Source organism: Musa acuminata, chromosome BXJ2-5 (genome assembly GCF_036884655.1).
Source record: "Musa acuminata AAA Group cultivar baxijiao chromosome BXJ2-5, Cavendish_Baxijiao_AAA, whole genome shotgun sequence".
NCBI classification, from domain to species: Eukaryota; Viridiplantae; Streptophyta; class Magnoliopsida; order Zingiberales; family Musaceae; genus Musa; species Musa acuminata.
Genome location: NC_088342.1, coordinates 47,642,123 through 47,669,339, shown reverse-complemented (window position 1 = coordinate 47,669,339; position 27,217 = coordinate 47,642,123). Strand labels below are relative to the sequence as shown.

The 27,217-nt window shown below is 43.9% G+C and overlaps 6 protein-coding genes and 2 non-coding genes across 11 annotated transcripts; 6 read left to right on the top strand and 2 right to left on the bottom strand.

The window, feature by feature from the left end:
- Positions 1–188: 188 nt before the first annotated feature.
- LOC135613152 (ras-related protein Rab11C-like) lies at positions 189–2,163 on the top strand. 2 transcript variants are annotated; one of them, XM_065110209.1, is made up of 3 exons: positions 198–308; positions 402–604; positions 1,467–2,163. In XM_065110209.1, exons 2-3 carry the CDS (start codon positions 440–442, stop codon positions 1,953–1,955), a joined length of 654 nt encoding a protein of 217 aa, XP_064966281.1. In that variant the 5' UTR covers positions 198–308; positions 402–439; the 3' UTR covers positions 1,956–2,163. The 2 variants fall into 2 exon arrangements, with proteins under 2 accessions (XP_064966282.1, XP_064966281.1); XM_065110210.1 differs by having other exon boundaries at positions 189–604.
- A 555-nt stretch (positions 2,164–2,718) lies between these two features.
- On the top strand, positions 2,719–3,741 carry LOC103986466 (mannose-specific lectin 3). The gene has a single exon (XM_009404489.3). The coding sequence runs from the start codon at positions 2,769–2,771 to the stop codon at positions 3,558–3,560; it is 792 nt and encodes a 263-aa protein (XP_009402764.2). The 5' UTR covers positions 2,719–2,768; the 3' UTR covers positions 3,561–3,741.
- A 143-nt stretch (positions 3,742–3,884) lies between these two features.
- Positions 3,885–3,958, top strand: TRNAV-CAC (transfer RNA valine (anticodon CAC)). The gene has a single exon. It is a non-coding gene; the product is annotated as a tRNA-Val (tRNA).
- A 227-nt stretch (positions 3,959–4,185) lies between these two features.
- LOC103986135 (uncharacterized) lies at positions 4,186–8,033 on the top strand. The gene is made up of 6 exons (XM_009404036.3): positions 4,186–4,474; positions 4,929–4,971; positions 5,086–5,154; positions 5,756–5,915; positions 6,561–6,834; positions 7,670–8,033. The coding sequence occupies exons 1-6, from the start codon at positions 4,421–4,423 to the stop codon at positions 7,859–7,861; spliced, it is 792 nt and encodes a 263-aa protein (XP_009402311.2). The 5' UTR covers positions 4,186–4,420; the 3' UTR covers positions 7,862–8,033.
- An 857-nt stretch (positions 8,034–8,890) lies between these two features.
- LOC103986134 (NADPH-dependent aldo-keto reductase, chloroplastic) lies at positions 8,891–12,325 on the top strand. Its single transcript, XM_009404035.3, has 7 exons — positions 8,891–9,155; positions 10,129–10,179; positions 10,418–10,494; positions 10,619–10,706; positions 10,884–11,156; positions 11,275–11,526; positions 12,070–12,325. Exons 1-7 carry the CDS (start codon positions 9,045–9,047, stop codon positions 12,151–12,153), a joined length of 936 nt encoding a protein of 311 aa, XP_009402310.1. The 5' UTR covers positions 8,891–9,044; the 3' UTR covers positions 12,154–12,325.
- A 2,446-nt stretch (positions 12,326–14,771) lies between these two features.
- On the bottom strand, positions 14,772–18,337 carry LOC135613151 (thylakoid lumenal 15 kDa protein 1, chloroplastic-like). 3 transcript variants are annotated; one of them, XR_010487224.1, is made up of 9 exons: positions 18,111–18,337; positions 17,940–18,032; positions 17,754–17,849; positions 17,575–17,647; positions 17,108–17,169; positions 16,522–16,603; positions 15,162–15,222; positions 14,952–15,068; positions 14,772–14,818 (listed from the first exon to the last, which is right to left on the bottom strand). XR_010487224.1 is itself a non-coding variant. In XM_065110208.1 (9 exons), the coding sequence occupies exons 1-8, from the start codon at positions 18,258–18,260 to the stop codon at positions 15,017–15,019; spliced, it is 669 nt and encodes a 222-aa protein (XP_064966280.1). In that variant the 5' UTR covers positions 18,261–18,337; the 3' UTR covers positions 14,772–14,818; positions 14,969–15,016. The 3 variants fall into 3 exon arrangements, 2 of the variants coding, with proteins under 2 accessions (XP_064966280.1, XP_064966278.1); XM_065110208.1 differs by having other exon boundaries at positions 14,969–15,068; XM_065110206.1 differs by having other exon boundaries at positions 14,772–15,068.
- A 2,981-nt stretch (positions 18,338–21,318) lies between these two features.
- On the top strand, positions 21,319–22,857 carry LOC135613150 (AT-hook motif nuclear-localized protein 23-like). The gene has a single exon (XM_065110205.1). It carries the CDS (start codon positions 21,692–21,694, stop codon positions 22,649–22,651), a length of 960 nt encoding a protein of 319 aa, XP_064966277.1. The 5' UTR covers positions 21,319–21,691; the 3' UTR covers positions 22,652–22,857.
- A 2,661-nt stretch (positions 22,858–25,518) lies between these two features.
- On the bottom strand, positions 25,519–25,599 carry TRNAL-CAG (transfer RNA leucine (anticodon CAG)). The gene has a single exon. It is a non-coding gene; the product is annotated as a tRNA-Leu (tRNA).
- Between the last annotated feature and the right edge of the window lie 1,618 nt (positions 25,600–27,217).

Genomic DNA, 27,217 nt, shown 5'->3' with positions numbered 1-27,217 from the left:
ACATACATTTTAAATCATGAATGTGAAAATAACTAATTTAACAAAATATAAAGTTTGGTTTGATTTCGATTTCTGATTTTGAAAACTCAAATGCCATCGATTTCGGAATTAAAATTAAAATTAATATATGCTAAATCTAAATTGAAATGAGGTATATATAGTGTTGCCTTGTTATCTATCATGTGAGCTCTGCCGTTTCCCCGCTAATTTCTCTCGGTCACCCGTTGACGTGCGACGTTCCTCTTCCCCAATCCGCCCTCTCAGTTCTCCATTTCGCTGTTCTATTCGTTCGATCCGATCGGAATCAGGTGCCGCTCCATCTTCCGATCCGTACTCCCATCTTCTCCCTCCTCCTCGTCGGCATCGACTCCCATCTCACCTCCTCGCAACCCATGATCTAGATCGGTGGGAGGACAGGGACGAGGGGCAGGAAGCCAAGATGGCTCACCGAGTGGATCACGAGTACGATTACCTCTTCAAGATCGTCCTCATCGGCGATTCCGGCGTCGGCAAATCCAACATCCTCTCCAGATTCACCCGCAACGAGTTCAGCTTGGACTCCAAATCCACCATCGGCGTCGAGTTCGCCACCAAGACCCTTCAGGTCAGCTGCTTCCGATCCCTAATCCTCCTCCAGATCTTGCGGTAATAGTTGGTTCCGTTGAGTGTCTGGTTCTTCATATCATGCAAATCGCGTTTATGCTGCTCGCGGTGCCATCGGATGATCGTGCCTGAGCATCATTAACCTCTGGCGGATGAACGACGAGGAACGGTTCCGCTTGCACCTTTAGCATCTAGTGAATTCTAGAGATAGCAGAATATTGATTCTTCTCTTGTGGGCGTTTAGGATCCGATGGAATTCGGTTAGCCAAAGACTTTTCTGGGCATGAAAAAATAGCTTTGAAAATTGAAGACAAACAGATATATCTTAAAGCCATGAATTTCTTGACGCTCTTGATCTTGTAATTTCACAAAATTTCGATGAATTTATGTCATCATGACATCAACGATGGAAATAGACAAAGCGTGCTTTTAGCTCGATCGGGGTAAACAGGATCACGAGTGACCTTTAAATGGTCGAGGAGTTTTTTGAAGGTTGACAAAAGAAGACTTGTATCCTTGTGCGTCATTCATTTTGTTCCCAACTCCAGATTATTCTTTTCTCCTTGTGAACTTGGGTTGGATAATTTCAATCGGTTTTTGGATTCTGTATTCACCGTAGTAACAATTCTTTTCTCCTTGATCCTCGGACCAGAAGTGAAAGAGGCTTTGGTCGATGCTTTACGATTTCAAAAGCATATTATCTGTGATCTTTGTTTTGCCTTTATGGGTGTCGGACGAGTTGCATTTGTACATTTGACGGTCTTGAGAATCTCCCAGAAGCAACAAAGTAAATGCTGTAAAGATGTTGCTCTGTTCTATTTTGTTTGGAGTTTATTCTGACCAGTAAATTGATTCGATAACAGATAGAAGGGAAGACGATCAAGGCGCAGATTTGGGACACCGCAGGTCAAGAGAGGTATCGTGCCATAACCAGTGCGTATTACAGGGGTGCAGTGGGAGCACTCCTAGTCTATGACATGACCAAGAAGCAAACCTTCGACAATGTCCAGAGGTGGCTTCGTGAACTTAGGGATCACGCGGATTCCAACATCGTCATCATGATGGTGGGTAACAAGTCGGACTTGCAGCATCTGAGAGCGGTTTCAGAGGATGACGGCCAGGTTTTAGCCGAGAAGGAGGGGCTCTCTTTCTTGGAGACTTCAGCACTGGAATCACTCAACGTCGACAAGGCATTTCACTCGATCCTGACGGAGATCTATCGCATCATAAACAAAAAGGCACTCGCAGCCAAAGTGGCAGCAAAGACAGCAGCCCCCCCGACTCAAGGCACGACCATCAATGTATCTGACTCTGCTGGAGGCTCAAAGGGTGCTTGTTGTTCGACCGCTTAGGTGATTGCATTTCAGAATTAACACTTGTGTTCTGCTTCCCGGTCTAGATAATGATTTATAGATTAAAAGATCATGATAACGTCGTGTAGTGCAAATCGTGGACACTTGAAAGTTTCGGAGACACAGCATCCCAAGATTGTGGTTCCCTTTTTTCTCTCTTTTTGTACTTTTTTTCAGTCCATTGTTTAATGATTAATTTTCTTTCGCAGATGTGAGTTCATTTCCAGTTTTGCTTAGTCATTGCAGGGTTGCACACCCAATGATCCATTAGAAATTCTTCGTATGATTCTTTTTTCAGTTTTAATTTATGATACATCTTTTAATTCAAGTAAAATATATCATAAACTGTACTATTAGGTTAAAAGGTGCTCGAGATTGAAGCTACCAGCATACATAAACATGTTCTGATATTTATCTTTCTTAATATAATACTCTTTCTGCCAGCTTTCAGTCCTATCTTCGAAGGACCAGTGGATTGCGGCAGGCCGACTCCCAGAATCCAATCCCATCTGATCCAATAGTATGCCTGTGGATTATTCGCGCACCTACACGACGTGTGACGTGGATTTCGTCGTCTTCTTGCTCCAAAGTCTCGCTCCTCTCCGGTGATGCAGCTGTCATTTGTCTTCATCTCGGCACACTATATGCTTCATTCCCCATCCCCACCACGTGAATAGTTTTAATCGCCGTCGTTGAAATCCAAGCCGGCAATCGCATTAAAGATCGACGTTCCATCCATCCACATCGCTATAAATGCCGCGGTAGACTTTAGCTCCTTATCGGTCGAGCAGCAGCACAGCTGCAGGTCTCACAATGGCAGTCCCATTTCTCCTCGTCTCGATCGCTCTCTCCTCCGTCCTTTTCTTCCTCGCCACCCTTTCCTCCGCCAATGACAGCAATGTCTTGCTCACCGGCGACGTCCTCGGCACCGACAGCCAGCTCTACTATCCCGGCGCCACCTTCGTGATGCAAGGTGACTGCAATCTCGTCCTCTACAACAAGGGCCGCGGCTTCGAGTCCAACACCCACGGCGAGGGCGTCAACTGCACACTCTCGCTCGGCGACCGCGGCCAGCTCGTCATCACCAGCTCCGCCGGCTTCACCGTGTGGACCTCCGGGGTCGCTGGCAACGCCAAGACCGGCAAGTACGCAGCCGTCCTCCGACCCGACGGCGAAGTGGCCGTCTATGGCCCCGCGGTGTGGTCGACCCCTGACTTCCGCTTCGGCGCCGCCGGGCCCAACGAGGCGGAGCTGGCCGCCATTCCCATGGTGGATAACCTGTTGTTCTCGTCCCAGGTTCTCGACGGTGGTTCTAACCTCGCGACCAGGGACTACACCTTCGTCATGAAGGACGACTGCAACCTGGCTCTGATAAAGGGCGGGACCATCGTTCTGTGGCAGTCCGGGACGGCGGGCAAAGGCCTCAACTGCTTCCTCCGGCTGGATCACCTAGGGCAGCTCGCCGTCGTAGACGACCACAAGTACAAGACCCTTTGGACCAGCAAGAACGTATCAAGCGAAGGAGACTATGTGCTTATCCTCCAAATCACCGGACAAGCTGTCGTCTACGGACCTGTGGTCTGGTCAACCTCGCAAGCCAACTGATCGGCCGCCCCTTGCACCACCGCAGACAGCATTTCTGCTTCATTTTCCGTCACGCATGGACGATGAAATAAGAACACCATAATTAACTCCTTAAGTATGCTATCCACCGCCTGTACTCCACACTGTGTCCCAAGCAACACACCGATGCATGGCTTAAGCATGAGTTAGTATCTTTAAACAAGTCTTACGAGTTTATAATGATGAGATGGACATATTAGGATTGATGAGACGTGCAAAACATGATCCATAACATTCTGCACATTAATCCTTGAATCATGGAATGTAAAATATATATATATTATAAAACGTAAACAACAACAGGTTGTCTGGGTGGTGTAGTCGGTTATCACGCTAGTCTCACACACTAGAGGTCCCCGGTTCGAACCCGGGCTCAGACACAGTTTTTGTGTTTTTTGGGTCAACGGATTCTCTATCTGTCGGATTCGGATCTGGTTTTCTTTTGCTGTCGGATTCTCTAATTTAGACCTTTTTTCACTTTATGGATTCTATAGTTCAAACCCGTTATTGTTACTGGCGGATTCTGATCGGGTTTTTGGACTCTCTTCAAGGCCGTCAGTATTGTCGTCGGACTCTCTTACTAAAACCCGTTAGCTGCTTCTTGGGTCATTGTTCGAGGGATTGGCGCTGCCTCATACGGCCTCGTGTTGCCATCACGTCGCGGGAGAGGAAACAAACAGGAAGAAGGGCGAAAATATTTCTCCGAGATTAGGGTTCCTCCGAGAAGAAGAAATAGAGGGAGAAGAGGAAAAGAACGTTCGGTTGTGATTCGAAGAATGGTCGATCCGAAGACGGCGATCCCCTTTGTCCGATTCTTCTACTGCCGCTGAGGGTGCTACGCCATGGAAGAAGGCTACACCAGCCTCCCCACGAGCCACTTGCTCGGTTCCGTTCCCGTACGTCTTTCTCTTTTCCTGATTTCCTTAGCTGTTTTTACCATTTAGATTATCGTTTTGCCTTAATTAATTAGATCTTCCCCCAATCTATTGATGATCTGATCGGAAATTTCCAATCGGCATTTAGTTTCACGAGACGAAACGATCTCTTTTCCTTCTTTCTTCCCCAATTTAGTTAGGGTTTTTTTTTCTCTCTTTCTTGCAGTTCGATTAATTCCACAAGCGAATCGCTAATTTGATTTCCTTTTACATTCGTACCTTTTGAATGAGATTTAGAATGAAGAGCTTGTTTAAAGTTTTATTTGGTTCTGGAAACGTTCTTGCGTCATTGATTGTTTAGATGAGTACTATCTGAGTGATAGGAGTCGGTCGTTAGTACCTTCTTTTCTGTAATTGCCGCTTAAACTTTGTTTTCTTGATATGTGTAGTTAAACTGTTGAAACTTTTGGTGCAGGCTGTAATTGCCGAAGAAAAACCGAGCGCCGGCGCTAGTCAATGTAGTAATTCAATTCGTCCTCCCTACTAGGGAAAATTAAAAAAAGAATGGATCTTTTGCTGAATATCCTTGTCAAAATCTAACTTTTTGGCATGTTGTTTGATTTCTCTTGCAGCCTTACCTGCAAACTTGCAAGTTTTTCCGCCTGGCAATGGTGGATACATACCACCTGAGAGTCCACTTGGTATGTATGTCAAACACACAAGGCATACTCTTGGTACTTCATTTTGTGCCTTTTTCATGCATGTTGTTCTTTTTGTTATAATTGTGCATGGAAAGCATTTTATTGTTTCTTCTGAACATGCTTCTCTATTAGACATATCGATGATGAGATTGATAACTGCTGCAATCTGCATCATATATCTACAACGCCTAGGGCTAGACTTTGTTAGACAGATACAGGCCCTTGAGTTAACAACGTTATATGAGCAATGGGCGTCAAACTTTATTCTATTCGAGAATCCTTTTGGTTTGATTCATAGAACGGGTGTTGAAGGTTGAAACCTCGCCTTCTATGTTCCTTTAATGTATCACTTACTCCCACAGATTTGCACACTAGTGTTTGTGTATTTTTGTACTATTTGCAATCTTATGTTGTGAAATAAATTGGCTCAGCTAGGTTTAGCTTTTGTAGCTCCAGTTCAACTCATATGAGGTCAAAGGTTGAGTCATCATAGTTTAGAATTCATACTTCTTTTCATATATAAGTATGTTTCCGCTCACTGTATTTCTTTGTTATTTCGTATACCTCTGCCTTTTCGAAATATAATTTTTCATTTATACAGGTGGTGAAGAGCAAGCCGCAAACAACTGGAAAGGATTTTGTAGTTTATCATCATATACCCCATATTTCAATGTTGACACTGATGTGGTTGTAGATAGAATCATTAGTTCGGTGTATCCAATGGATGAGTTTTCAAGGAAGATCGATGGGAGTCCTGATCTGTGAGTTGCTCCTCTACGCATCCATCATTAGCTTTTATGTGCTGTACATAATTATTTGGAAACTTATCTGAGTTAAAAGCTTATTCCGATTGTAGCTTATAGTTTCAGATCTTGTTAGTGATGACCAAACTCAAATAAGAAAGAGCAGAAGAGGAGGATGGCTGTGGGTGATTGATAAGAAAAATCTTTTTATGCATCAGCTGAAGGCTTTGAGCAGGCCAATATTGTTTTTTCTTTTCTTCTAAATAATCATCTTTCACTGACTAACTAAAGTAGTACTGTAAAAGAAAATTATTTATAACTTTTGTGAGAGCTTGTTTCGAGGATCAAGACTAATACCTGACTATCATATTTGGCATTTCTTAAAAGTATTGTCTGGTTTATGCATGTAATATTAAACTAAGAATTGATATTCACAATAGTAGCACTTCTAGAGTGGTCTTCCGGTACAGTGTATAGGAGTTTTGGTCCACAGAAATCTGAGAAATTCTTTGGTCCTCTTTCCTATCATTCATTACTCCATAAGTCATGGAGTACACAATTCCTTTTTTTTTTTTTTTTCTCGTAACATGCTGAATTTGTACTATTTTCATCGAGTTTTGTAAGTTGCATATGCTTCAGCTGATAATGCATCTAATGTATTAGGTACGGCCCTGTTTGGATCTCAGCTACGTTGGTCTTCATGCTTGCTGCCCTTGGAAACTATGGCACTTATCTGATTCAGAAAAGAAGTGAACCAAATGGTGATTGGGAATTTGATGTCAGTTATGTAGATTGGGCAGCATGTGTGGTATTTGGTTATGCAGTTGCTGTACCAGCTGCCTTCTACTTCTTGCTCCAGTATTTTGGACTTAATGCAAACCTCGTACGCCTTTGGTGTATGTGGGGTTATTCTTTGTTCGTTTTCATACCTGCTTCGGTAAGTATCTTTTTCTTTCCCCTTGTTTCAATGATAAATAAATTGTTTATTCTGCTAGTTACTCAGCATGACTTAGCTCTGGTCGGTAATAGCCACGCCAGTCAATCATAAAATTGGACTTCATATAAGTCAGCACATTGAATAAATTAATAATTACAGAGAAAGCCACTGTACACTGTTAATAAAAAAACAAAAATACAAAAAAAACCAAAATCTGTAACTGCGGTTCGAGCTGAATTGGGCAACTTGATTCATGGGTGTCTAGAGCTGTGTGGTCTAATGGTTTAACAGATATGTTGCCTTCTTATTGGCTTGGTAAAGGGACACGATTTGCTTAAGATCATGATCCATGATTGTAACTACGAGTCAATAAGTGCCTGACAGAGATGGATTTCAAAAATATAAAAAGAAGAAGAAGAAGATGCGGCATGTACCTTGTAATGTATAGATAGATATCCATGGGTTTGATTTGGTTGAAAAGGTGAGACCTACAATTAGTTGCTAGGATGATAAATGGTTCAGTCAAGCTCCGGTGGTAATCACTTTAGCCTGTGTGTGCAGGACATGATTCCATACCTCCGTCAATAGATACATGACCATGAGCCTGCTTGTGGACTGGATTGAGCTACGCATTGCAGTATACTTGGTCTTTTTGGTTCAAAGGATATTTATTTTCCAGTGTTTTACATAAAAGAGGGAAGAGAAAACTAGACCTAGATTTAAGGTTACAGCTTGTGACATACTCTATAAACACTTGTTGCACTTTTAAATTCATGTTCCTTGTCATAAAGCTCTTACATCAGCTGATCTTGGTTTCTGTTGAACTATGTATTAGTTGTTCTTGGTGGTGCCTTCAGAGATCTTCAGGTGGATCATCATTATTCTTGCTGGTTCTGCATCGTCTTGGTTCGTGTATCTAAACCTGAAGGTTTCCACCGAGGGGAGTGATACGAGGCCTCTGGTCGTCAGCGCTCTAGTCTTGCAATTTGCTTTGGCACTCTTCATCAAGATTTTCTTCTTCTCATAGAAAACACCATCTCAGCATTCTATCGCTGATCTTACCACACCAACATTTTAAACTCCATGTATTGTGCTTGAATCGTGTAACATACAGCAGGTGAATTGCTGAACTTTTGACGAGTTGCTGATTATGTATGTTCAAAGGTATAAAATTTCTGTGGAAGCTTATTATGACGCAAGTCCTCCATCCCCTCCCTTTGCATGGCTTTATGTTTGGCAGTCGAAATAATCTATTTAGAACGAGATGGTCGTGATGAAGTCTCGACGAGCTTTCGATTACTGTGCGTGTAACTCATCTGCCATATGTTGGTTGCTGTGGCAGTTGATATCACGGTGTGGATATCATCCGTATATGCCCTTACATTAATCTAGTTTACCTCAATTGTACCGCAAACCGAGTATAATGAAAGATTTTAGTGCGAGTATAATCCGGGGGAAATGTATTTGCTTGGATGGGGAAGGTATTGATTCTGATCGACTCATGCGATCGTATGTGATTATTCTTTATACGGTCGACTGATTTATGTGGTTTGACTCGGAATTATTTAGGCTTTGAAGATGCAAGTAGCGTCACCTACCTACTATATATGGCATTCTTTTCTCAGCTTTATGCTGCTGCATGCATGCATTCCCGAATCTGCTTCACCACGCGTACGGTCGCATTCGTGTCCTAATTTGGTCCACCAAATTATTTCATTAATTTAGATTTAAAAGAATAAATAAAAACCCATATGCATTTATTTATTCATGTGAATCTTCTTCTTATGTGACATATCAATGTCAAGTCAAGATTTCACGTCTCGCTAATAAATACTAACCATAATAAAAATAAGAACAATTTCCCCATACCAAAGTTACTGAACCCGCGGACAGCTATACCACACGGAACAAGCTCCGTTCTCTCCACGTGGGCCCCGCGTTCCCCGAGGAGTCGCCGAGTGACGCGAGCGGGTGCGTCTGGCGTGCGTCGAAGTTTCCTGCGTTCCGGCCGACCCTGGGCGGATCTGTTCTCTTGGAAAGACCGAATGACGCGATCGGACGATCCCGTGGAGCCTTGCCAAACACGGAGCTCGCACGAGGCGGAGGCGTGGATCCGTCCCGGCGTCTATTAAAGCATCGGGACGGAGGAGTTCTTCCCCCCTCCATCGTCTTCTCCGACCGCTCTCTCGCTTCACTCTTCTCCTTGGCCGATGGCGAAGTTTTTCACCCTCAACACCGGGGCCAAGATTCCTTCCGTCGGCCTGGGAACCTGGCAGTCCGCGCCGGGTCTCGTCGGCGCTGCTGTCATCGCGGCCGTCAAGGTACTAATCCTTTCTTGACCAACCCTAGAATGACTTTCTTATCGATCGGACGTGCCACATTCGGATGGCACGCACGCTCTGTTGCTTGGTTCTTGAAGGCCGCCGGTTTCGTCGTGGCCTCTTCTGTCTGCCGTGGGGGTTCGTGCTCCGTTTCTTGCATTCATCGTTGGATCTTGCGACCCCTGTTCTCGGCCGCAGGGACGCGTGCGAAGGGTTCTTGATTCTTTAAGGCCGAGGGCCTTTTTACGGCCTTTGTTTTCGACCATGGAGATGCGCGCTGTGCGCTTCTTGATTCGTTGAGGCCGAGGGGTTGGTTTAATGGCCTCCGAGGGCTTCTTGCTCTGTTTCCTGATTCTTCAGCTCCGAGGGTTTTGTGGCCTCTGTTATCTTCCGCGGCGATTCGTGCTCCGTTTCTCGATCCTTCTGAGGGCTTTGTCGCCTGTCTTCCACCGTCCGAGTCTCTTGGTTCTTTAATCTGTGGGTTTTGCGGCCTCTGCTTTCCATCAAGTGCGTTGATCATTCCTGTAAACGTTGTAGATATCCAATGCTCGATTGTACGGGGAGACGACGGCTCCGTCTGCATTCGTTTGAAACATCCAATGCATTTATCGCAAACCCGTATCGAGAACATCAAATGGGCTTCAAATTTCGTTTCTATAACCCTTATCGTTATCAGAACATCAGACGAAATGTTCATTGTCATCAGAACACCTCCGATTTCGTCTCTCTAGCCCGTCTCAAGAACACCGGCCGATATGATTTTTGTCATCCGAAACCCTTCCCCAAGTTCCAATTTCTGTAATCTTGTGGAGGATGCGATACATTTGTTTAGTTGCCTTATTCTTGTTTGTGAAATTAATGTCTCCACATTCGTTTCTCGAACCAATATGCGATGAGGTACCACTTGTTCGTGTGCAATGGTATCCCAATTTTCATACATCTGATACTTGGTTTACCTATTGTGTTCTTGCAGGCTGGCTATAGGCATATTGATTGTGCTCGTGTATACAACAATGAAAAGGAGGTATTCCCCGCATAATATCTTTTAATTGCCGTATGCCCATAGGAATATTGCTATTTGTTGCTTCTTGCGCTTGTACTTGTTACTACGGTATCCTCGGCAACACTAACAGAATGCTATGTTTGTAACGATAACAAAACAAAAGACATGTTTATCGAGTCATGTTGAAATTTGAACAGCTGCACAAACTGTTAATTCCTTGGAGCATCTGATTACTTCATTTCCTTTGTGGTTGTTCTAGGTTGGTTCGGCTCTAAAGAAGCTATTTGATGAGGGTGTCGTGAAGCGTGAAGAGTTGTTTATCACATCTAAACTATGGTGATCCTTGTTTTTTTTTTTCTAACTTGTGCAATTAAGTATTTAAGTGGTTATCTTTGAGACGTTTTAGTTTTCTAGCATATTGCTGAATTAAGAAATTGAAAAGACTTGCTGACTTTTGCAGGTGTAGCGATCATGCTCCTGAAGATGTGCCTGTTGCAATCGATCTAACTTTGAAGGACCTCCAGCTTGATTATGTGGATCTCTACCTTGTAAGTTTACAGGGACAATTCATTGTGCATGTCTATTGTGTATATGTGAAAGGTGTTGCGTAGTAGATCTCTTCATGCCAATATGTTTTTGCTCAAAACTGCATTTCTCATGAAATTTGAGAGCCTGTTTCTACAGATTACCAGTTTTTTGTCTTACTGTTTTAATTTGATTTGAAGATTCACTGGCCATTTCGCGTTAAGAAGGGGAGTAGCATAAGCCCTGAAAACTTTTTACCGCCTGATATACCTGCTACATGGGGAGCAATGGAAAAAGTGTACGACTCAGGTAAAGCTCGCGCTATCGGCGTGAGCAATTTTTCTACAAAGAAGTTAGAAGATCTGCTTTCTGTTGCACGAGTTCCCCCAGCCGTCGACCAGGTTGAGTGTCACCCTGGTTGGCAACAGATGAAGCTTCGTGCCTTGTGTCAGTCTAAGGGTGTTCATCTCTCCGTAAGTTTAAAATGTGCTTGTTGTAATTTGTATTTTCTAGTACATTATTATTTTTAGTGCTTCTCTCTCTTTTGCATATTTACTTTTATATGTGACATATTTCTTGGGGAGTTTGCAGGCTTACTCCCCTCTGGGCTCTCCTGGCACATCGTATATCAAGGGAAGCAATGTACTCACACATCCTATTGTAAACATGATTGCTGAAAAACTGGGTAAGACTCCTGCACAAGTAGCTCTGCGTTGGGGTCTTCAAATGGGTCAAAGCGTGTTGCCCAAGAGCACCACCGAAGCAAGGATAAAGGATAACTTTGATGTATTCGGTTGGTCTATTCCCGATGACTTGTTTGGCAAGTTCTCTGAATTTGAGCAGGTAACTACAAATTTTCTATGAATTCTTTTTAAACTATACCCTTTTTTTTATATATATATCATTGATTGGCGCAATATTTCAATGTTTTTTATATCATTTCTGATTGCATGTATGTTATTCTATGGGGTTTGATTACCTAAAGTTGGGTATTTCTGTAGCAAGTTTTACATGTTCCACCACATTGTTTTTCTATCCGTCCTTCCTTTTTATTTTTTTCAGTTGAGTAGCTAGTATCATAACTCATGAATCTGGGGTCTCCCTCTGGTATATATATGCATCTTTATGAAAGATTGTTTGACATGCATGTTTTGTAAAATATGTTTTTTTTTTTTAAATATTGATGGCTTAGACATTAGATTCTGGTTTTTAATGGCTTGGAATATTTATCGATATATATATATTTTGGTATCAAACGTCCTTCGTCTAAATCGAGGATGCATGTGCATAGATGCTTGTGTGAGAGTGTTCCTCTCTCCTGATCTCCCTGTAGAATCAATACAATTTTCCATTTTAAGACTATATTTTGTTTGTCATCGTTGACAGGCACGGCTACTGACGGCCAACTTTTTCGTGCATCCACAAAGCGTTTACAAAAGTGTTGAGGAGCTGTGGGACGACGAGATCTAATCGTTCCGAGTGTTTTTTTGTTTTGGTACTCATCAATGATGATTGGATTATCTTTGAACACTGTTTGACCGTGTGATATTTATGGTCAAATTTGTTTGCCGCACGGCTCCATTTCTGAACTTTGTTTGTTTTCAAGTCCTTTCTAATGCAACTTTTTTGAATTTAAACATCAGATTGGTGCAATTTTTTTTCAAGTGTATGTATTAGACAGCGTTCGTGTTGTACTTGGTGCAGCAGATCTCGCTACCTACAATGAGTGTTGTTTATCATCGGGAATTGATTACTTGTAGTGTAATTAAGTAATCGTTTGCTCATAATTCACAACTGTTGTGTGTGTCGGGTTAATAAAAAAAAATTAATTATTTTTAACTGAAGTAAAAATATATGTGATAGTTTATTAATGGTAGTATTTCTTTCTGTCTGAAACAAAATCTCTCCGAAAGTTGTTGTTTAGACTCGTGTCGTAGAATCAATCATTCATGCACAGAGCTCATGCTACATAACATAGCCTTTCCATTTGATAACGAGTAGTCTTAGTAAGCTCTTCAGAGACAAATCTTCTTATTGGTTTCCACGAGTGAGAGAGAGAGAGAGAAAGAAAGTGGTATTTGACGGCCAATGGTGGCTTCTCGGCACCATTGATAATGAGACAATGTCTGGTCTAAAGATTGCGTGAAGCAGCAGCTGATGACCAACCGCCCCCCACCTCGGTGGCCTTTGGCAATGATAACTTGGGGAAGTGGGGTGGGGGCCAGATGTAATCCGTGAACAATGAAGCGAGCGCTCTCTCTCTCTCTCTCTCTCTCTCTCTCATGGTCAGCATGATCGCCCGTCATCGTTTGCTGACTTTTCCTTCAGCTTTTTACCCTTTTCAGCAACATATTTCTTTTATTTTTCCTACTTGTGTTGATAATGATACTGTTCTTGTCGCATGCATCAACCATAACACACAAGCACGCTTGCCCTCGTTGACATCCAAGAGAGGAACAGTAGCATTCTTCATTTGCAAGTTAAGTCTCCTATATTTGGCTGTGGGTGCTGCTTTTCTTAGAAGACCAATTTCGGGGAATAGGAGAGAGAGACTTAACCCAGAAATTTGGTAAGAAAAGACTCCGACCAGTTGAACATCCTGATACTGACAATATTATTTGCTGGTATTATATTTTATTACTCCAAGAACCAACCAATACATCTATAATTCTACACTTGCAAACTCACTTTATTTCTCTGTATAATTCATAACAAATAGCGGGACTCCTTTTTTCAAGACCCAAACCCCTTAGAACAGAGGAGGAGGAAGAACCATATTAATTCACAGGTTGTGAAGAGCACAGAGACTGATCGATCGATACCATTTATAGCAAGCAGAGACGACCTGCAACGCGCCTTCATCACCTCCGCCACCCTCATGCAGTACGCCACTGAGCGACGCGCCGGCGCGGAGACTGAGGCGCCGCGGGCGCCGTCGGTGGTCTCGGAGACGAAGGAAAGAAGCGGACGTCCGACGACAGAAACCTACCGGAGTCACCGGCCGGTAGCCGCACGTAGGAAGCCGAGGGGGAGTCGTGGAACAACAAGCTCCCTATGTTGGAAACCTGTCCGCCGTTCTTGTATCGGACTATGGCCTTGTAGACGAACGGAATGAGACCTTCCATGGTGAGAGCACAAAAGCTGAGACAGGTTGGTGGTGGTGGTGGTGGTGGTGGTGGTGGCCGGGAGAGTTGGAGGAGACTTTGAGGTTTTGTCTTGAGAGAAGAGAGATGGGGAGACATTGGGTTATAAAGAGCGGTGATTGATTAGTGGAAGCCAGCTGCTGAGAAGAAGCTAACCAAGGCAAGCTCGGTCAGAGAAGGGAGAGGAGATGACCGAGGTGGCTGGCTATCCACAAAGCAGTAGCTTTCAAACCCATTGACATCTTACCAACTACAATAAAACCATACATCCATGCTTTTGATGTGGATGATTTCAATATAATAAATGTCAGAGGTGGGTAGCAGCAATCTTGTCAGTTTTAAGACAAGATTCCTTTCCCTTATCTCCACTCACCGGACACTACCATCACAGGTTACCATCAGAGACTGATTCTTCCACAAATTTTGGTGCAATGTTACTTTCATTGGGAGGAAGGGGAAAAGAACACCATCCAGTGATGATGAAGGTACCAAGTACGGGTCACAAACAAGATGATGATGACAAGCATGGTTTCTGAAAGAAACAGAGCTTACATTAGAAATCTTTTCGAGCATAAACACACAACTTAGCTAACAAGCAATGCATTCATAATTGTCTATATTTGCAGCTATATATTATGGATTTGGGCGTACCTGATTCGAGCATCGTAATCTAATATTTTAGCTGGAGAAATCCAAGTTGAAGACCACAAGAACCATTCAGAGGTGTTCATGAACGACTACCATGCTGAAATGGTAGGCCACATCGATGCCCGCCCATCGGATAGGACTGTTCAATAGGATCTGTAAACAAAAGCAAAAGAACGTGAGAAATGTGAAAACCATGGGCGATCGGAGCCTGACCCATAATTCTACTGGCTCAAACCAATCCATCGACCGCGATGACCTACCGAATAATTTGAGGCTTCACATTGTATCAGAATGAGCTGAGAATATACTTCAACGAACGGCAGAAGTGAAAGTAGGGAAGAACACTGTAGCAGTTCGTTTGTGAGGAGGACATACATACTTTTACCATACATAATATGCAAGAATTCTTTGACAAGAACAAATGATGCAAGTGAACAAAATTTACAGATAAATAATCTAAACAGAAAAGCATATTACAAGGCAAATTACAGCACCCAATGATGCCGACTGCCTCGGAGCTTTACTGGAGATGTCACTTGATATCAGTTGCAGAGCAGTGTATCCCTAGTGGAGTTTCCGGTTACAGGGTTCACCCTGGTGTGGACATCATTTAACACAATAAGGACCCTTCTAATATTGTTGCGTGGAATTTAGAAACTGTGGATTAGAAATGCAATGAGATTTTACCCATCGGCAACTTTGCAAAGGTACTCCCGTTGGTCTTCTCGCAGGGGAACATCCGTGAAGTCTGACCAAAAAAAAAAAAGATTATCAGGAGACAGTTTCGACTCACATTCATAAATTTACATGGAATATACTTTCCATGAATCACTCGATACATCACTGCCGTCTATGGTTGGAGAGCTTATGATACACGGCAATCGATGTAGTAGTGAAAACAGAAAAACCAGGACAACTACAGATCAGCTGATAATACAAAAACTGCATCTCACTGAAATCAGATACACCAAAAGGTTGAGAAAAAAATATAAGGATTCACCTACAACACCTACAATTGGACATTCTTAAGGGCTTCCAAGAGAATGAATTTTATCATTAGTATTGGAAAATATTCCAGGTTCTCTATATCAATCTTAGTCTGAATTATCACGTCAATGCACAATGTCCCTCTTTGAACCTTACAGAGATCTCATCTGGTAGTTCGATTAAAAGATTAGAAATAAGGCCTCTAATGTCAAAATAACTTTTAGCAATATTAGCAGTCGGTGGACTATTTTCCTCATTAGTTACGTCCCAAGAAAAAAGATGACCTAAAAACCATTTGAAGTAGCCATGAAGTCAGTCAAACTAATACTCCAAAAGATACAAGATATACATTTCCTGTTCTAACATTAATGACTAATTTAGATTGATATAAACTTAGTTATCCACTAAGTGATTGAAGAAAGATACAGCTTGCTTCCTTTGTCCTTCAATCTGCCCTGGAATTTCTCCAGGATTTTGACATTCAAGAACGCTCCTCGGTGGTTCTTACATCTTTATAGACCTTTTTCCCGGAAAGCAATACCATCATTCATAAATGAGTTCTACATCACTAACCATCAAGGTTCCGGATGCAGATTGTAAGGCAAAAAAACTTCCACGGAACCCCCACAATTTCGAATTATGATATCTGCTGACAATTAATGATAAGAAAATTCTTTATTTGGCTTATATCTGCTGCAACGTCATGGATTTAAACTCATTAGTACCATGGACTCTGTACTACATGCCTCCTTGTGTCTTTATCTTTTTTATAATCCAAATTATGAATAATCTTCAAACGTTAGGAAATGTTGACAATATTCAGAGTTAGGATATGTGTACCAGATAATAGAAGGTGTTTGTGAATCAAGATAATGTTTCAAAGTTGCAAATGACATTAGTTAGTTATTCTTTTCCAATACAAGGTTATATTCTGTCGCAGGAAATTTTATCCAGATGGAGGACTGAAGCTGACAACAATACACACAAAACAGTCCTAATCACATGATTATCCCCAAACAAGATGAAGATCTATACAAACTCAGTTTGACATTGGAGTTACCTGCTCCATTGATATTTGATCCTCTGAAAGATGTGTTGCCAGTAGCAAGAGCACCTTCAAGATTTGCATTACTTAGATTTGCCTATAGAAAAAAGGAAAAAAGAAAATAGAAACATCATAAAACTATTAGAATCTCTCTGTTATATATTGAATCTCGCAAAGCATAGTGTAATGAACTTCTCTTTCCTAAAGGTCCTAAGAGGAGATGGATTAAATTCCCACTAGTTTCTTGACCATCAAGTTCTGAAGTGGATTATTAACGTCTTTTATTAGTTGTAATCAGTACTGATTTCTTATTTTGCCCTCCTTTGTCAGTCTGTCTCATCCAATGCCCTTCTTCATCCTATAACACAGAGCGAGAATCACTGACAATTCTCTGCTTTGGCCATTATTCCCTCCATCTATTCTCCCACACTTGTGGCCTTCCCACCACTATCAACTTGGCAGGTGTCACACAAAATATAGAAATGAAAAGCCATGTACTATTTTCTAGACCTAGGAACATCAACTTAACGATAATAGTAAACTAAAACTCAAGAAAAAGGAAGAGAACTGATGTATAGAAGCAATTATATTAATCAAGTACCTTAGTCACATTGGCCAAGGAAAAGTCTGCACCCCTGAGATCAGCATCAGAGAGATCAGCTCCTGAAAGTAACTTCCAAAATATGAGGGCTGGTTGATCGCTAAATCATGCACTAAAAGTATGCCAACATATGTACAGCTCAATACAATAATATGGATATTGGTTTGAAGGCCAATTTCACCAGCATTTTCTTACTAAAATAATCCAATATTTCGTATCTTTGCTACACCTCCAAACAAGGTTCTTCACTTGCTACATTTTTTTTGTCTTGAGATAACACGAGAAAGCACCTTAAAGAACTTCCTTAAAGGTTCCTTTCTTTTTCATACAAACGGAACTGAAAATTCTACTAATTGTAAAACCGTATAAGTAGCTCTAAAGAAAAAGTCGAAGCATATCTACGCTTCCAAAAATCAAACATTAATTGTTGAGCTAGATAGCCTCTTACACTAAAAAGAATCCACAACCTGTCAGATCTGCATCAAAAAAGCTCGCACCGAGTAACTTTGCGCCCTTGAAATTGGCCTGCCTCAGGATCGACTGCAAGCAAGCAAATGGGAAATAATCAACCTCAACTAAACCAGACAGCAATATGGAAATTTCCAAAAGAAAAAGGAAGAAAAATCTCAAGTTTGAAAGCATTTACCGTCTTGAAGTCTTGTTTGATGAGGGTCTTGCCACTGAAGTCTTTGCCGGTGAGGTCTTGCCCTCTCGTTACTTCCGCCCCGTACGGCCCTCCACCCTGCCATTTTCCAAAACACTATCATCGAACAAGAGCGCCCAATTTCCGTATTCTCGAACGATTTTAGCTTCTGGACAAGACAAGGGTAACCTTAAAAGCGAGAGCAGGGTCGGCGAAGAAGAGGGAGGCGGCGAGGAGGGCAGCGGCGCTCACCCGACCTAAGCCTTCTCCCAGCTCGGCAACCTAAATTCGATCAAAATTAACACCGACGCTTGTGAATCCAAGAAAAAGGGGAAGGTCAGGAGGACTTGTTCGACTTACGGACGAGCATTGCGGTGGCGAGAGGCTAGTGCGAGGAGCCGAGGCCGAGAGGAATCGCCGCCATTTGGAAGAGTTGTGAGGGACGAGAGAGGGCAAGGGAGAAAGCGAAGGAGGAGGAACGAGATTTAGACTACCGATGAGAGCGGCCATGGGCGATATATCTCCTTCGGCTGTTCGCTATCTTCCGCCTCTCTCCCTCCCGTTGTTCGCTATCTTTGAGTCCATCGACTAACTTAGTATTATCTTTGATATCTCGATTTTTGTATTTTTAAGAATTATATCAAAATTTTATATTTATACAAATAAAATATTTATTTTTTATATTTATAAATTTTATTAATAAAAATACCATATATATTCAGTGATAAATCAAGATAGAGTTATCATATGCTAAATTGTAAATCCTATAGTATTGCTATCAATTAAATATTTTATCTTCATAAATAAAAGTATTTTAATATAATTTTTGAAAGTATAAAACTAAGATAACTAATTATAAAAATAATATATAATTAACCTCAATAAGAGTATTATTATTATTTATTTATTTACTACTATAAGTGAATGATATTTTTATTACCATATGATAATAACCATTTTCTAGTAGGACATCATATCATATCTTTCATCACTATTTGATACCGAGTCAGTCAAATCTTTCCTTCACCAATTTGTATTTTATAATTTTTTAAAAAAAATCATCAAAATACATTGAGAACTTCGGAATATATGGATTCCTACCTTTCTAAATTTATGGATTCCTACCTTTCTAAAAGCTAGAGAACCAACGAAAACAAGAAGGTAAGAATTTGGCACCATCCATGTGGTAGTAGACAAAGGGCCTTAGAGCTAACATAGAGCGACAATTCAGACTCGAATAAAGCGATCACACGACCTTCGCATTATTCGATGTCGTATACATCGACGCCAAACACCTTGGAGTCATTCTGTAAAACTCGTGACGATGCCGCACGACGTCGACCCGAGCAGCATCGGACACCTAGGGCCGTTCCACAAAACTCGAGACGGTGCCGACCCATACGAGTTGGTTGACGCTCGTCTGCAGGGTACGAGCCATCCTCCCAAGGAGTTAGTGGCCATTAAAGGATCACGTATGACCGATCGCCTTGTCACAAAGTATAAAAACCAATCCTCCGATGGACTACGAACACTCAACTCTCTTATTCCACTCAACTCTAACTTAACCTTCGGAGGGATCGAATCAAGAAATCTTTCTCCCAACCTTAGCCTGTGTATAGGAGCTCAACGACGAAGAAACAGTCTACTCGCCAAGAGAGAATAGAGAAACGAGTCTCGAACTCAACCTAACCGGAAACTCGCTTCTACCACCCGAGCATCCACGTGGACAATCTTACGTATCTAAGATTGGACTGAATCGTGCTGACACCTCGACCACGATGTAAAGATTAACCAACAAGAAGAGAGAAGATAAAGCTCACAATCCTAAAGAACAACTTACATAGTATCGACACCTATCTACCGCAGCAGGAGGAAAGTTTCTGTCTCGGAACAACACCAGTATTCCGTGATCCTTCAAAGCTGGATGAGAGTGCTAAGATGTTGTCAACATCAGGAGAATTAAACTGGAGGAGGAGACTTTTCTTCTATTCTCATTATTTATCTTAGCATGATTAATTTAATAACCAGATGTATAGAGGTTGGGTCGGAGAAGTCTCCGCAAACACTGCGGTGGGAATGCGGCGTTCAGATCGCCGACAAAATAGAACTATAATAAGGATTTAAGCATGTGGGTCGATGAAGGCGGGTGTCGAAGTCATGGAAAGGACGAGGACGATTCCTCCGATCTTCTCCGTCCGTATTCGACATTGCCGGGGACAGACAGACGGTACGCTGTCCCGTCCGTAGACAGAGAGCACGGAATGCGCGGAGCAACATAAAGCGGAGGTGGCGTTCGCAAGTACGATGGCGCACTTGCAAAGCCGGGGTCGAGGGTTCCATCAACGTGCGTCGCATGACGTCGAAAACTACGAAGGGGAGGAGGCGTTTGTACCATTCTCATCCCACTGACCATGCGCTTCCATCCATCTTCGCATTGTATGCATAAATATAGACGCAAGCATCGATCGAAAAGGGATGCTGAGGCTATCAAGTCCTGCGCGGTTGCGACAGCGATGTTCATCACCTCGGGACGGAGTGTGGAGTCGGAGTGGGGATGTCTACTCGCCATGAATCTGCCACACTTTCCATTTTCGGCAATTTAGAGAATCCAGGCAGGAATACTGTCATGGATCATCTCACCTTGTCGCAGAAAGATGCAAAGTTTGACATGACAATCTCAGGCAGGATTTGTCATCCTTCTAAATCACGTATTATTTTGTCTGATATATATGTGTGTAATTTTGTCGATAGAAAAAGAGGAAAAGGAAAAAGAAGCAATGGCGCTCCAAATCAGAAGGTTAAAGTCGTGTGAACAGAGCGTGCAAATTGCGATGGTCGGCATATTGGATTGGGTGCCGGCGCCGTTTAGGAGACCGGGCCGTCTTTAATCTGCGAATAGACCGATGGATGCAAGTTTCCCGGGGCTTTTCTCTTCGGAGACTGTGTCGGAACACGGGACGCTAACGTGTACCAGCTACGGCAAATGCGCCGCACGTTGCCCCCACCACGTGAATCCCGCTTCAACGCCGACCCAACTCATCATCGTGATCGAAAGAGTACAGCGGAATCATCACGGCAAGACAGTGAGAAGTGCACATACATGGCAACAGATGGGAGGCGAATCAGGATGCCAAACAAACAAGTACAAGCAAAGCGTACTCCTGGCGGAGTAGAAAGTAACGATGGGGGTAAAACTGGGATCTTGCTCGGTGAAAATGGGAGCTTACTCGCAATAAAGAGAGGGAGAGGGAGATGGAGACCTGTGTTTGTTGGGTGGCGCTGAGAAGGCTCAGCATCTTATCCCGGCCAAAAGAAGGAAAAGATTGTCCCCGATCTTATCGACCTTAGATTTAACGATCGCTTTCTTCCGTGAAAAGAGAGAGAGAGAGAGAAAATTGGAAGAATTAACCACTTTGCGCTGCCAGAACCGGTGGATCTGAGACCGTCTTTTCCTCCATGTCAACCTGATCGATAGACCGCAGGTTGTTTTAGTGAGAAGGAACAGGGAACCGAGATTTTACTTAGTGAGAAGGAACAGGGAACAGAGAGAGAGAGAGAGAGAGAGAGAGAGGGAGAGGGGTGGAAACTTGGCTAGGTAGGTGTTGGAATGGCGTTAGGGTTTGGACAATGTTTCGGATGATGGCAAGTCCTTCACGAGATCTACTGAAACAGTAGCCATAAGAACAGGACAAGACTCCCAAAAAAACCTAAAGAAAGAAAAAGATAAGAGGGAGCTGAAGTTTCTTACGAGCGAAAGGAGATCAAACAGGAGAAGGGAGAGAAAGCTAGTTTGACCGGAAGGAATGGATCGTAGAAGGCGATAGGCGGTGCTTCTCTCTATCTTTCTCTCTCGATTGGTCTCTCTCCACCCTTGCTCTCCTTGCGAGTTGCTGTTTTAGAGAGGAGAGCTGGCGAACCGGTGGTGGGCCGGGAGCGTGGCGATGGGCGGGGTCGACCCCGTCGTGGCCACCTCCCCCTCGACCCCTTCCTTCCATCTCCGCAACGCCAACGCCCACCTCAGCCCCCACCGCCTTGACCTAGCCGACAACCCCGCCACCCCGAACAGTAGCGGCAGCAAGAACAACAACCACGCCAACGACGACGACGCCATCGGGGACGACCACTCCGGCGGCGGCGGCGGCGGGGGCAGCGGGGGCCTTGACGTCCTCGAAGCCGGATCAGGAGGTAGCGGCAGCTCCGGGCGCCGCCCTCGGGGCCGCCCGCGCGGCTCGAAGAACAAGCCAAAGCCACCCGTCATCATCACGAGGGAAAGCCCCAACGCGCTCCGCTCCCACGTCCTCGAGATCGCGAGCGGCACCGACATCATGGATGCCGTGACCGTCTTCGCCCGCCGCCGTCAGCGCGGCCTCTCGATCCTGAGCGGCACCGGTGTCGTCACCAACGTCACGCTCCGGCAGCCCGCAGCGCCCCCGGGCACCGTCGTCAGTCTCCATGGCCGGTTCGAGATCCTTTCCCTTTCCGGCGCATTCCTTCCGGCGCCGTCGCCCCCGGGCGCCACGGGGCTGACCGTGTACCTCGCCGGCGGGCAAGGGCAGGTGGTGGGTGGGAGTGTGGTCGGGGAATTGGTGGCCTCAGGCCCGGTGATGATAATAGCCGCCACCTTCACGAACGCCACCTACGAACGGTTGCCTCTCGGCGAGGAAGAGCTCGACACGGTTGCAGCGCCACCGGGATCGGAGGGAATGCCGTCACAACAGAGCCCGGGAGGGAGTGGGGCAGATGGCGTTGGTGGTTCTTCGTCGCAGCAGCCGCATGCTAGATTGGCAGCCGAGCCGCCGCTCCTCAACCTGCCGCCGAACCTGCTCCCTAATGGTCAGATGCCGCACGAGGTGTTCGGTGCATGGGCTTCAACCGGTTCGCGTGCTCCACCATCCTACTGATGAGTACCAAAGCTTCCTCTTTCGCATGCTCAATATTTAGTAGGAAGAGAACCAATTGTCATGCTGCTTGTTCCTGCTACAAATCATCATCATGTCTTTCCATCTAAATCTTACTATGGCATCGATACTACGCATCGTTTTGTAAACTTAGACATGTATTATTGTTGTTAGCTGCAGTTTCTGATAGTTGTGCTGTTTGTTCTTTCTCAGCATCTCTCTTCAATCCATAGCTAGCTATTCTGCAACTTGTCACAGTGTAGCTATAGTTGGTGAGTGATTGGAGGAGAGTTGAGGTGGTCGGTAAGTAATTGCCAATTTGATTTCTTGAGGGAATCCATGGAGTGCAGTGTTTGACTAATGCTTTTCAATTAATGTCGTTTGCTCATTGCATCTTTTCCAAGTTAGTTGTTTCCATTTCAAGTTTGGGTGGGGATGTTTTGGGAGTGCATGCTTTAACCTCAAGAAAGGACACTGTGCATCGTGCTGTTTGGTCTTCTCCTGGTAGGGCAAACGAGATAAAGGTGGTAAAGATTAGGTTGCAACATGGAAGAATGGCATCATAGTGCTCTTCCTGTTCTTTTTTCCGTGTCTGACCGACCCAGGCCTGATGTTCTTCATTTTGTTCACTGTCGTGTCTATGGGTAACTATAAGACTGGATTATTATTTGAATCATCTCATTTCAATTCACCCTTCCTTAATTGCATATCTTCTTTCTCCTCGCTGCTTATCCTACTATTTCTTACTTTGTGTATGTGCTAACATTCCATCAATCATTTAGCTTACTGTCTTTTGGTTTGTTTACATGATCATATTGTTCTACCCACATACAGGGACAGGTATACTCGCTCTCTGCAGCTTTCTATCAACATTGTATCATATTTTTCTTTCCCTCGATTTTAGCTTTAATTAATATCCCCAAATTGGGTTCTAAAAGCATGCATAGTTGGGTAATCAGTCCTATTTTGTCGATGGCAATGCCACGCTTCTTCCATACACCTCATTCATTAGATTCATAGGTTCTTATAGGAGTTACTCATGATTTTAAATAAGCATTTGTGATCGAAACTTGTGTTGTTTATAATCTAATCTGCATTAGGAAGCTCTCAGAAGATACCTTTGAAATCCATATCATGTCCACTATCAATCTGAAGCCAGTTGGCTGCACCCGATGAATGCCACGTGGGGAAGGGTTGTGCAATCCAAGGTTTTGTGCGAGATGATGACAATTATGGCCAAAATTCATCCCTCCATTACTGCACAAATTACATAATAAGCACATACTATAAAAAGGTATGTCTCGACACACTTAACATAAAAAAGTCTGACTTGTCCGACTTGTCGACTGACTTAAGCTTCAGAGGGGCATTGTCGGGAGTAACCCCGATGTGATTTTTCTAGGGTTCAGACGACACTCGAAGATTTCACCTTGAAATCAAGTAAAAAAAGGGAATCAGGTTGGATCTGGCTCAATTTTCCGTTTGAATAACCAAAATCTGCCCTTTTGCAAACTGCCAGTTTTGCCTGATTAATTGTAGTGCTCTTCCTGGGTTTGTGCAGTCAGCATAACCAAGACTCTGAGTGCTCCTCTTGTTTAAACATGGAGTGTGCTATCTCATGTGCCGATCGTCATGTTTGTTTATTGTAAGTGATGGTTTTTGGAGTTTCATCACCTGCTGGTGAAATGAATCTTCCATCAAGAATGATTCCAGTTTTCTTATTTGTATGTCTCAGTATGTCAGTCACAAGGATTAGCCTGAATTCTCATGATGAAATCTCGGTTTCACTTGTTCATGCCGAGTAGTCATGATGTTGATATTCATGCACATTACTTGTTACCAGGTATCATTTTGGATCGGTTGATGAACCAAAACAAGTATCATGTGGAAATAATATGTTTCGGTTGATGTGATGTGAACCTTCCATTAGATAGATTTTCTATGTTTGGTAGTATACTAAGTTAACAACCTGAAGCTCGCTCAGAAGGATCTGTCAAACTTCACTGCTGGTGAATATATAATTAATTTCTCTGCATAGTGTATTGAGATAAGATAATCAACATGTTTCTTTTGATCATGTGGATATACATATTAGTCAAAGACAAATCTTCTGTGCTTCATTGAAGTTTCTGCTGCTCCAAGGATCAAAAATGGGTGAGAACATCTGCTCGAGCTGACCTCTCTTTGCCTCTCCACATGTCGAGCAACTGCTCGCGCTGTCTTCTTTATTGAATCTTTGCATTCCCATCAGTGCTTGGATGTATATGATTGACAATGTATGTCTATCCTCATCAGGAAATCAAACTCCCACCTGCAACATCATCAGTCGAGAGTCCGAACGAACACACGCGGCAGCCTCAACGAGGTTAAGTAGGCACAGAGCTGCTTTCATTTTGACCGAGCTGCTCGAAAGGTTCGCAAGGCGGGTTGGATGTGGAGAACGATATCGACCAAGTAAGAACAAGAGCAGGTGGCGCAGGACATGTTCGGTTCTACACCAAGCAGTAAGCCATGCATGTTCGACAGTAACTTCTCAAGCTCGCCGACAAAGTCTTCCGATTCTTGATTCCACTGTAATGATTCATCACCAGCTTTAGCGTGTATCCGGGAACCAGGAGGACTGTGCGTTCCAAGCCACTGCTACCGTGCGTGGAGGGATAAAGGCAGACGTGCCATGCGGATTCTTCACATCACGGAGCACAGGAAAAAGAAAGGAAGGATTCATCGACAACTCTGAATGCACCCACAAGGATTTGAGGTAGGTAGCACCTTCTTGCGATTGGATGGAAGTAAGGGAGAAGAGCCAAAAAGAAAGAGGAGGAGTAAAGGCGTCTTTATCCGCCCGTGAATTAATAAAAATAAATTATATTTGTCAAGAATGGGATTCGAACCCATGCCCTTTCGGACCAGTACCTGAAACTGGCGCCTTAGACCAACTCGGCCATCTTGACGTTGTGTTAATAGGTCCATTCCAAGCTATAATCTACTTTACTTACAATAAAGGAGGGTGGCCGCCCATATTATTACGTACCTTGGAGCCACGTGACGGAACAGCTGGGAGACGGGGGAACGACAAGTAGTTCACTGACCCATCCAAGACCAGTTGAGCCACGTGGGACGGGCATGACGGTGTGCCGAAGTCCTGCTCCCTGTTCTGAGAAAGATTCCCGTCGTACTACGCCAGCGAGGACGGCACCACTTCGACGAACGTGATCGCGGCGATGCTGACCGTTGACCGGGCCGCGCCTTGTCTGGTCGACGGGGCATCCGATGGTCGCGGCCGGTATCGCCGGCCCCCGTTTGCTCGGGTGCAGTCAAATGTGCCTTGCCTTCGACGATGGTGTCTATGAGTTCGACCAAGAAATCTTCGTCTTCTGGCGTTGAAGCCTCGGATTCCCAAGATCCATGCAATCTCACGTGCTGGGTCTCCTGATGGATCGTTCATGCAGGAGAGCAATGGGATCGAAGTAAACTAATTAATGGATGATTCGATCGGACAAATATATGAAGGCATCATTGGAGGTCCGACAAATCTAATGCATCACTAACATGCAGAACCGAGCCTTTGGATCCACGGAGATTCAATTACATGAACTATTTTTTTAATCTCCTTTCGGGATCAGACGTGAGTGGATAGATCTAAAGATCATATCAGCAGAGATGAAGATTTGTTGGTTCAACATATTGCTCATCCTGTTTCTTCTGCTGACGATGGAGGGACGTCAAATCTGCATGCAAAGATCTGTTCTCGACAGAAATGTCTATCTGGATGTGTCGCGATGAGATTGGAACGAGTCTTTCGACCCGGGCATAGAAGAAGAACCGCAGATGGCCAGTCTGGAGAAGAAAGGAAGGGGGCCGACATCTCCTGCATCCGTCCCTGCCATGGAGGCTGCCCTGCATCAGGTCGTGCGATTCCTTCTCCCACACCCCAGTGGGTGGGCATAGCGCCACTTCTTACTCGTTTATTTGTAGGGAAAACCATCGAATGCATGAAATAAACGAATTATATGGTTCGATCGACTCACGCCTCTTCTTTTTCTCCTTCATCTGTAAAATATACTGATGCATTCGATCACATCGGAAAAACCAAGCAGAAGTGCTTCTGAAAGTGGATGTGACAGTCACAGCGAAGTAGCAGAGCACCCCAAAACAACTTCCTTCCCCAGACGGACGCCAAAAAGTAGTCTCTGCGGACCACACTTCTCTCTCTCTCTCTCTCTTTCCTAACTTGAGCTCTCAGATCATTGGAAACTGCAGTGGAGCAGTAAACCCTAGCACTCGCCTGGTGGATCTCCCCCTCCCGAGCATCGCCTAGAGGAGGCCCAAAAACCACTCCGTGGACTGTGAGAAAAAGGCAAAAAGTATACACAGAAAAGAACACATCTAATACTGTATGCACTGGCGATCCGAAGCGTAAACAGACGTCTCTTCCTCCTATCAAGGGTAGTCTCGCCAGCAAATGAGCATGGTGACACAGCGGCGCACGATGTAGAACTTGGCCCTCTGCTCCTTGGCGACGCTGGCGCACCGGCTGGAGAAGGACCTTGCCGTCGTCGTCCTCCCCCT

Coding starts and splice junctions, on each gene's coding strand:
- LOC135613152 (XM_065110210.1), top strand. CDS start 440: ATGGCTCACCGAGTGGATCACGAGTACGATTACCTCTTCAAGATCGTC. Junction 605..1,466: donor TCGCCACCAAGACCCTTCAG/GTCAGCTGCTTC, acceptor ATTCGATAACAG/ATAGAAGGGAAGACGATCAA.
- LOC103986135 (XM_009404036.3), top strand. CDS start 4,421: ATGGAAGAAGGCTACACCAGCCTCCCCACGAGCCACTTGCTCGGTTCC. Junction 4,972..5,085: donor GAGCGCCGGCGCTAGTCAAT/GTAGTAATTCAA, acceptor TTTCTCTTGCAG/CCTTACCTGCAAACTTGCAA. Junction 5,916..6,560: donor ATCGATGGGAGTCCTGATCT/GTGAGTTGCTCC, acceptor CTAATGTATTAG/GTACGGCCCTGTTTGGATCT.
- LOC103986134 (XM_009404035.3), top strand. CDS start 9,045: ATGGCGAAGTTTTTCACCCTCAACACCGGGGCCAAGATTCCTTCCGTC. Junction 10,707..10,883: donor ATTATGTGGATCTCTACCTT/GTAAGTTTACAG, acceptor TTTGATTTGAAG/ATTCACTGGCCATTTCGCGT. Junction 11,527..12,069: donor AGTTCTCTGAATTTGAGCAG/GTAACTACAAAT, acceptor CATCGTTGACAG/GCACGGCTACTGACGGCCAA.
- LOC135613150 (XM_065110205.1), top strand. CDS start 21,692: ATGGGCGGGGTCGACCCCGTCGTGGCCACCTCCCCCTCGACCCCTTCC.
- LOC103986466 (XM_009404489.3), top strand. CDS start 2,769: ATGGCAGTCCCATTTCTCCTCGTCTCGATCGCTCTCTCCTCCGTCCTT.
- LOC135613151 (XM_065110206.1), bottom strand. CDS start 18,260: ATGGCCGCTCTCATCGGTAGTCTAAATCTCGTTCCTCCTCCTTCGCTT. Junction 18,033..18,110: donor CGCCACCGCAATGCTCGTCC/GTAAGTCGAACA, acceptor GATCGAATTTAG/GTTGCCGAGCTGGGAGAAGG. Junction 17,850..17,939: donor ACCCTGCTCTCGCTTTTAAG/GTTACCCTTGTC, acceptor GGAAAATGGCAG/GGTGGAGGGCCGTACGGGGC.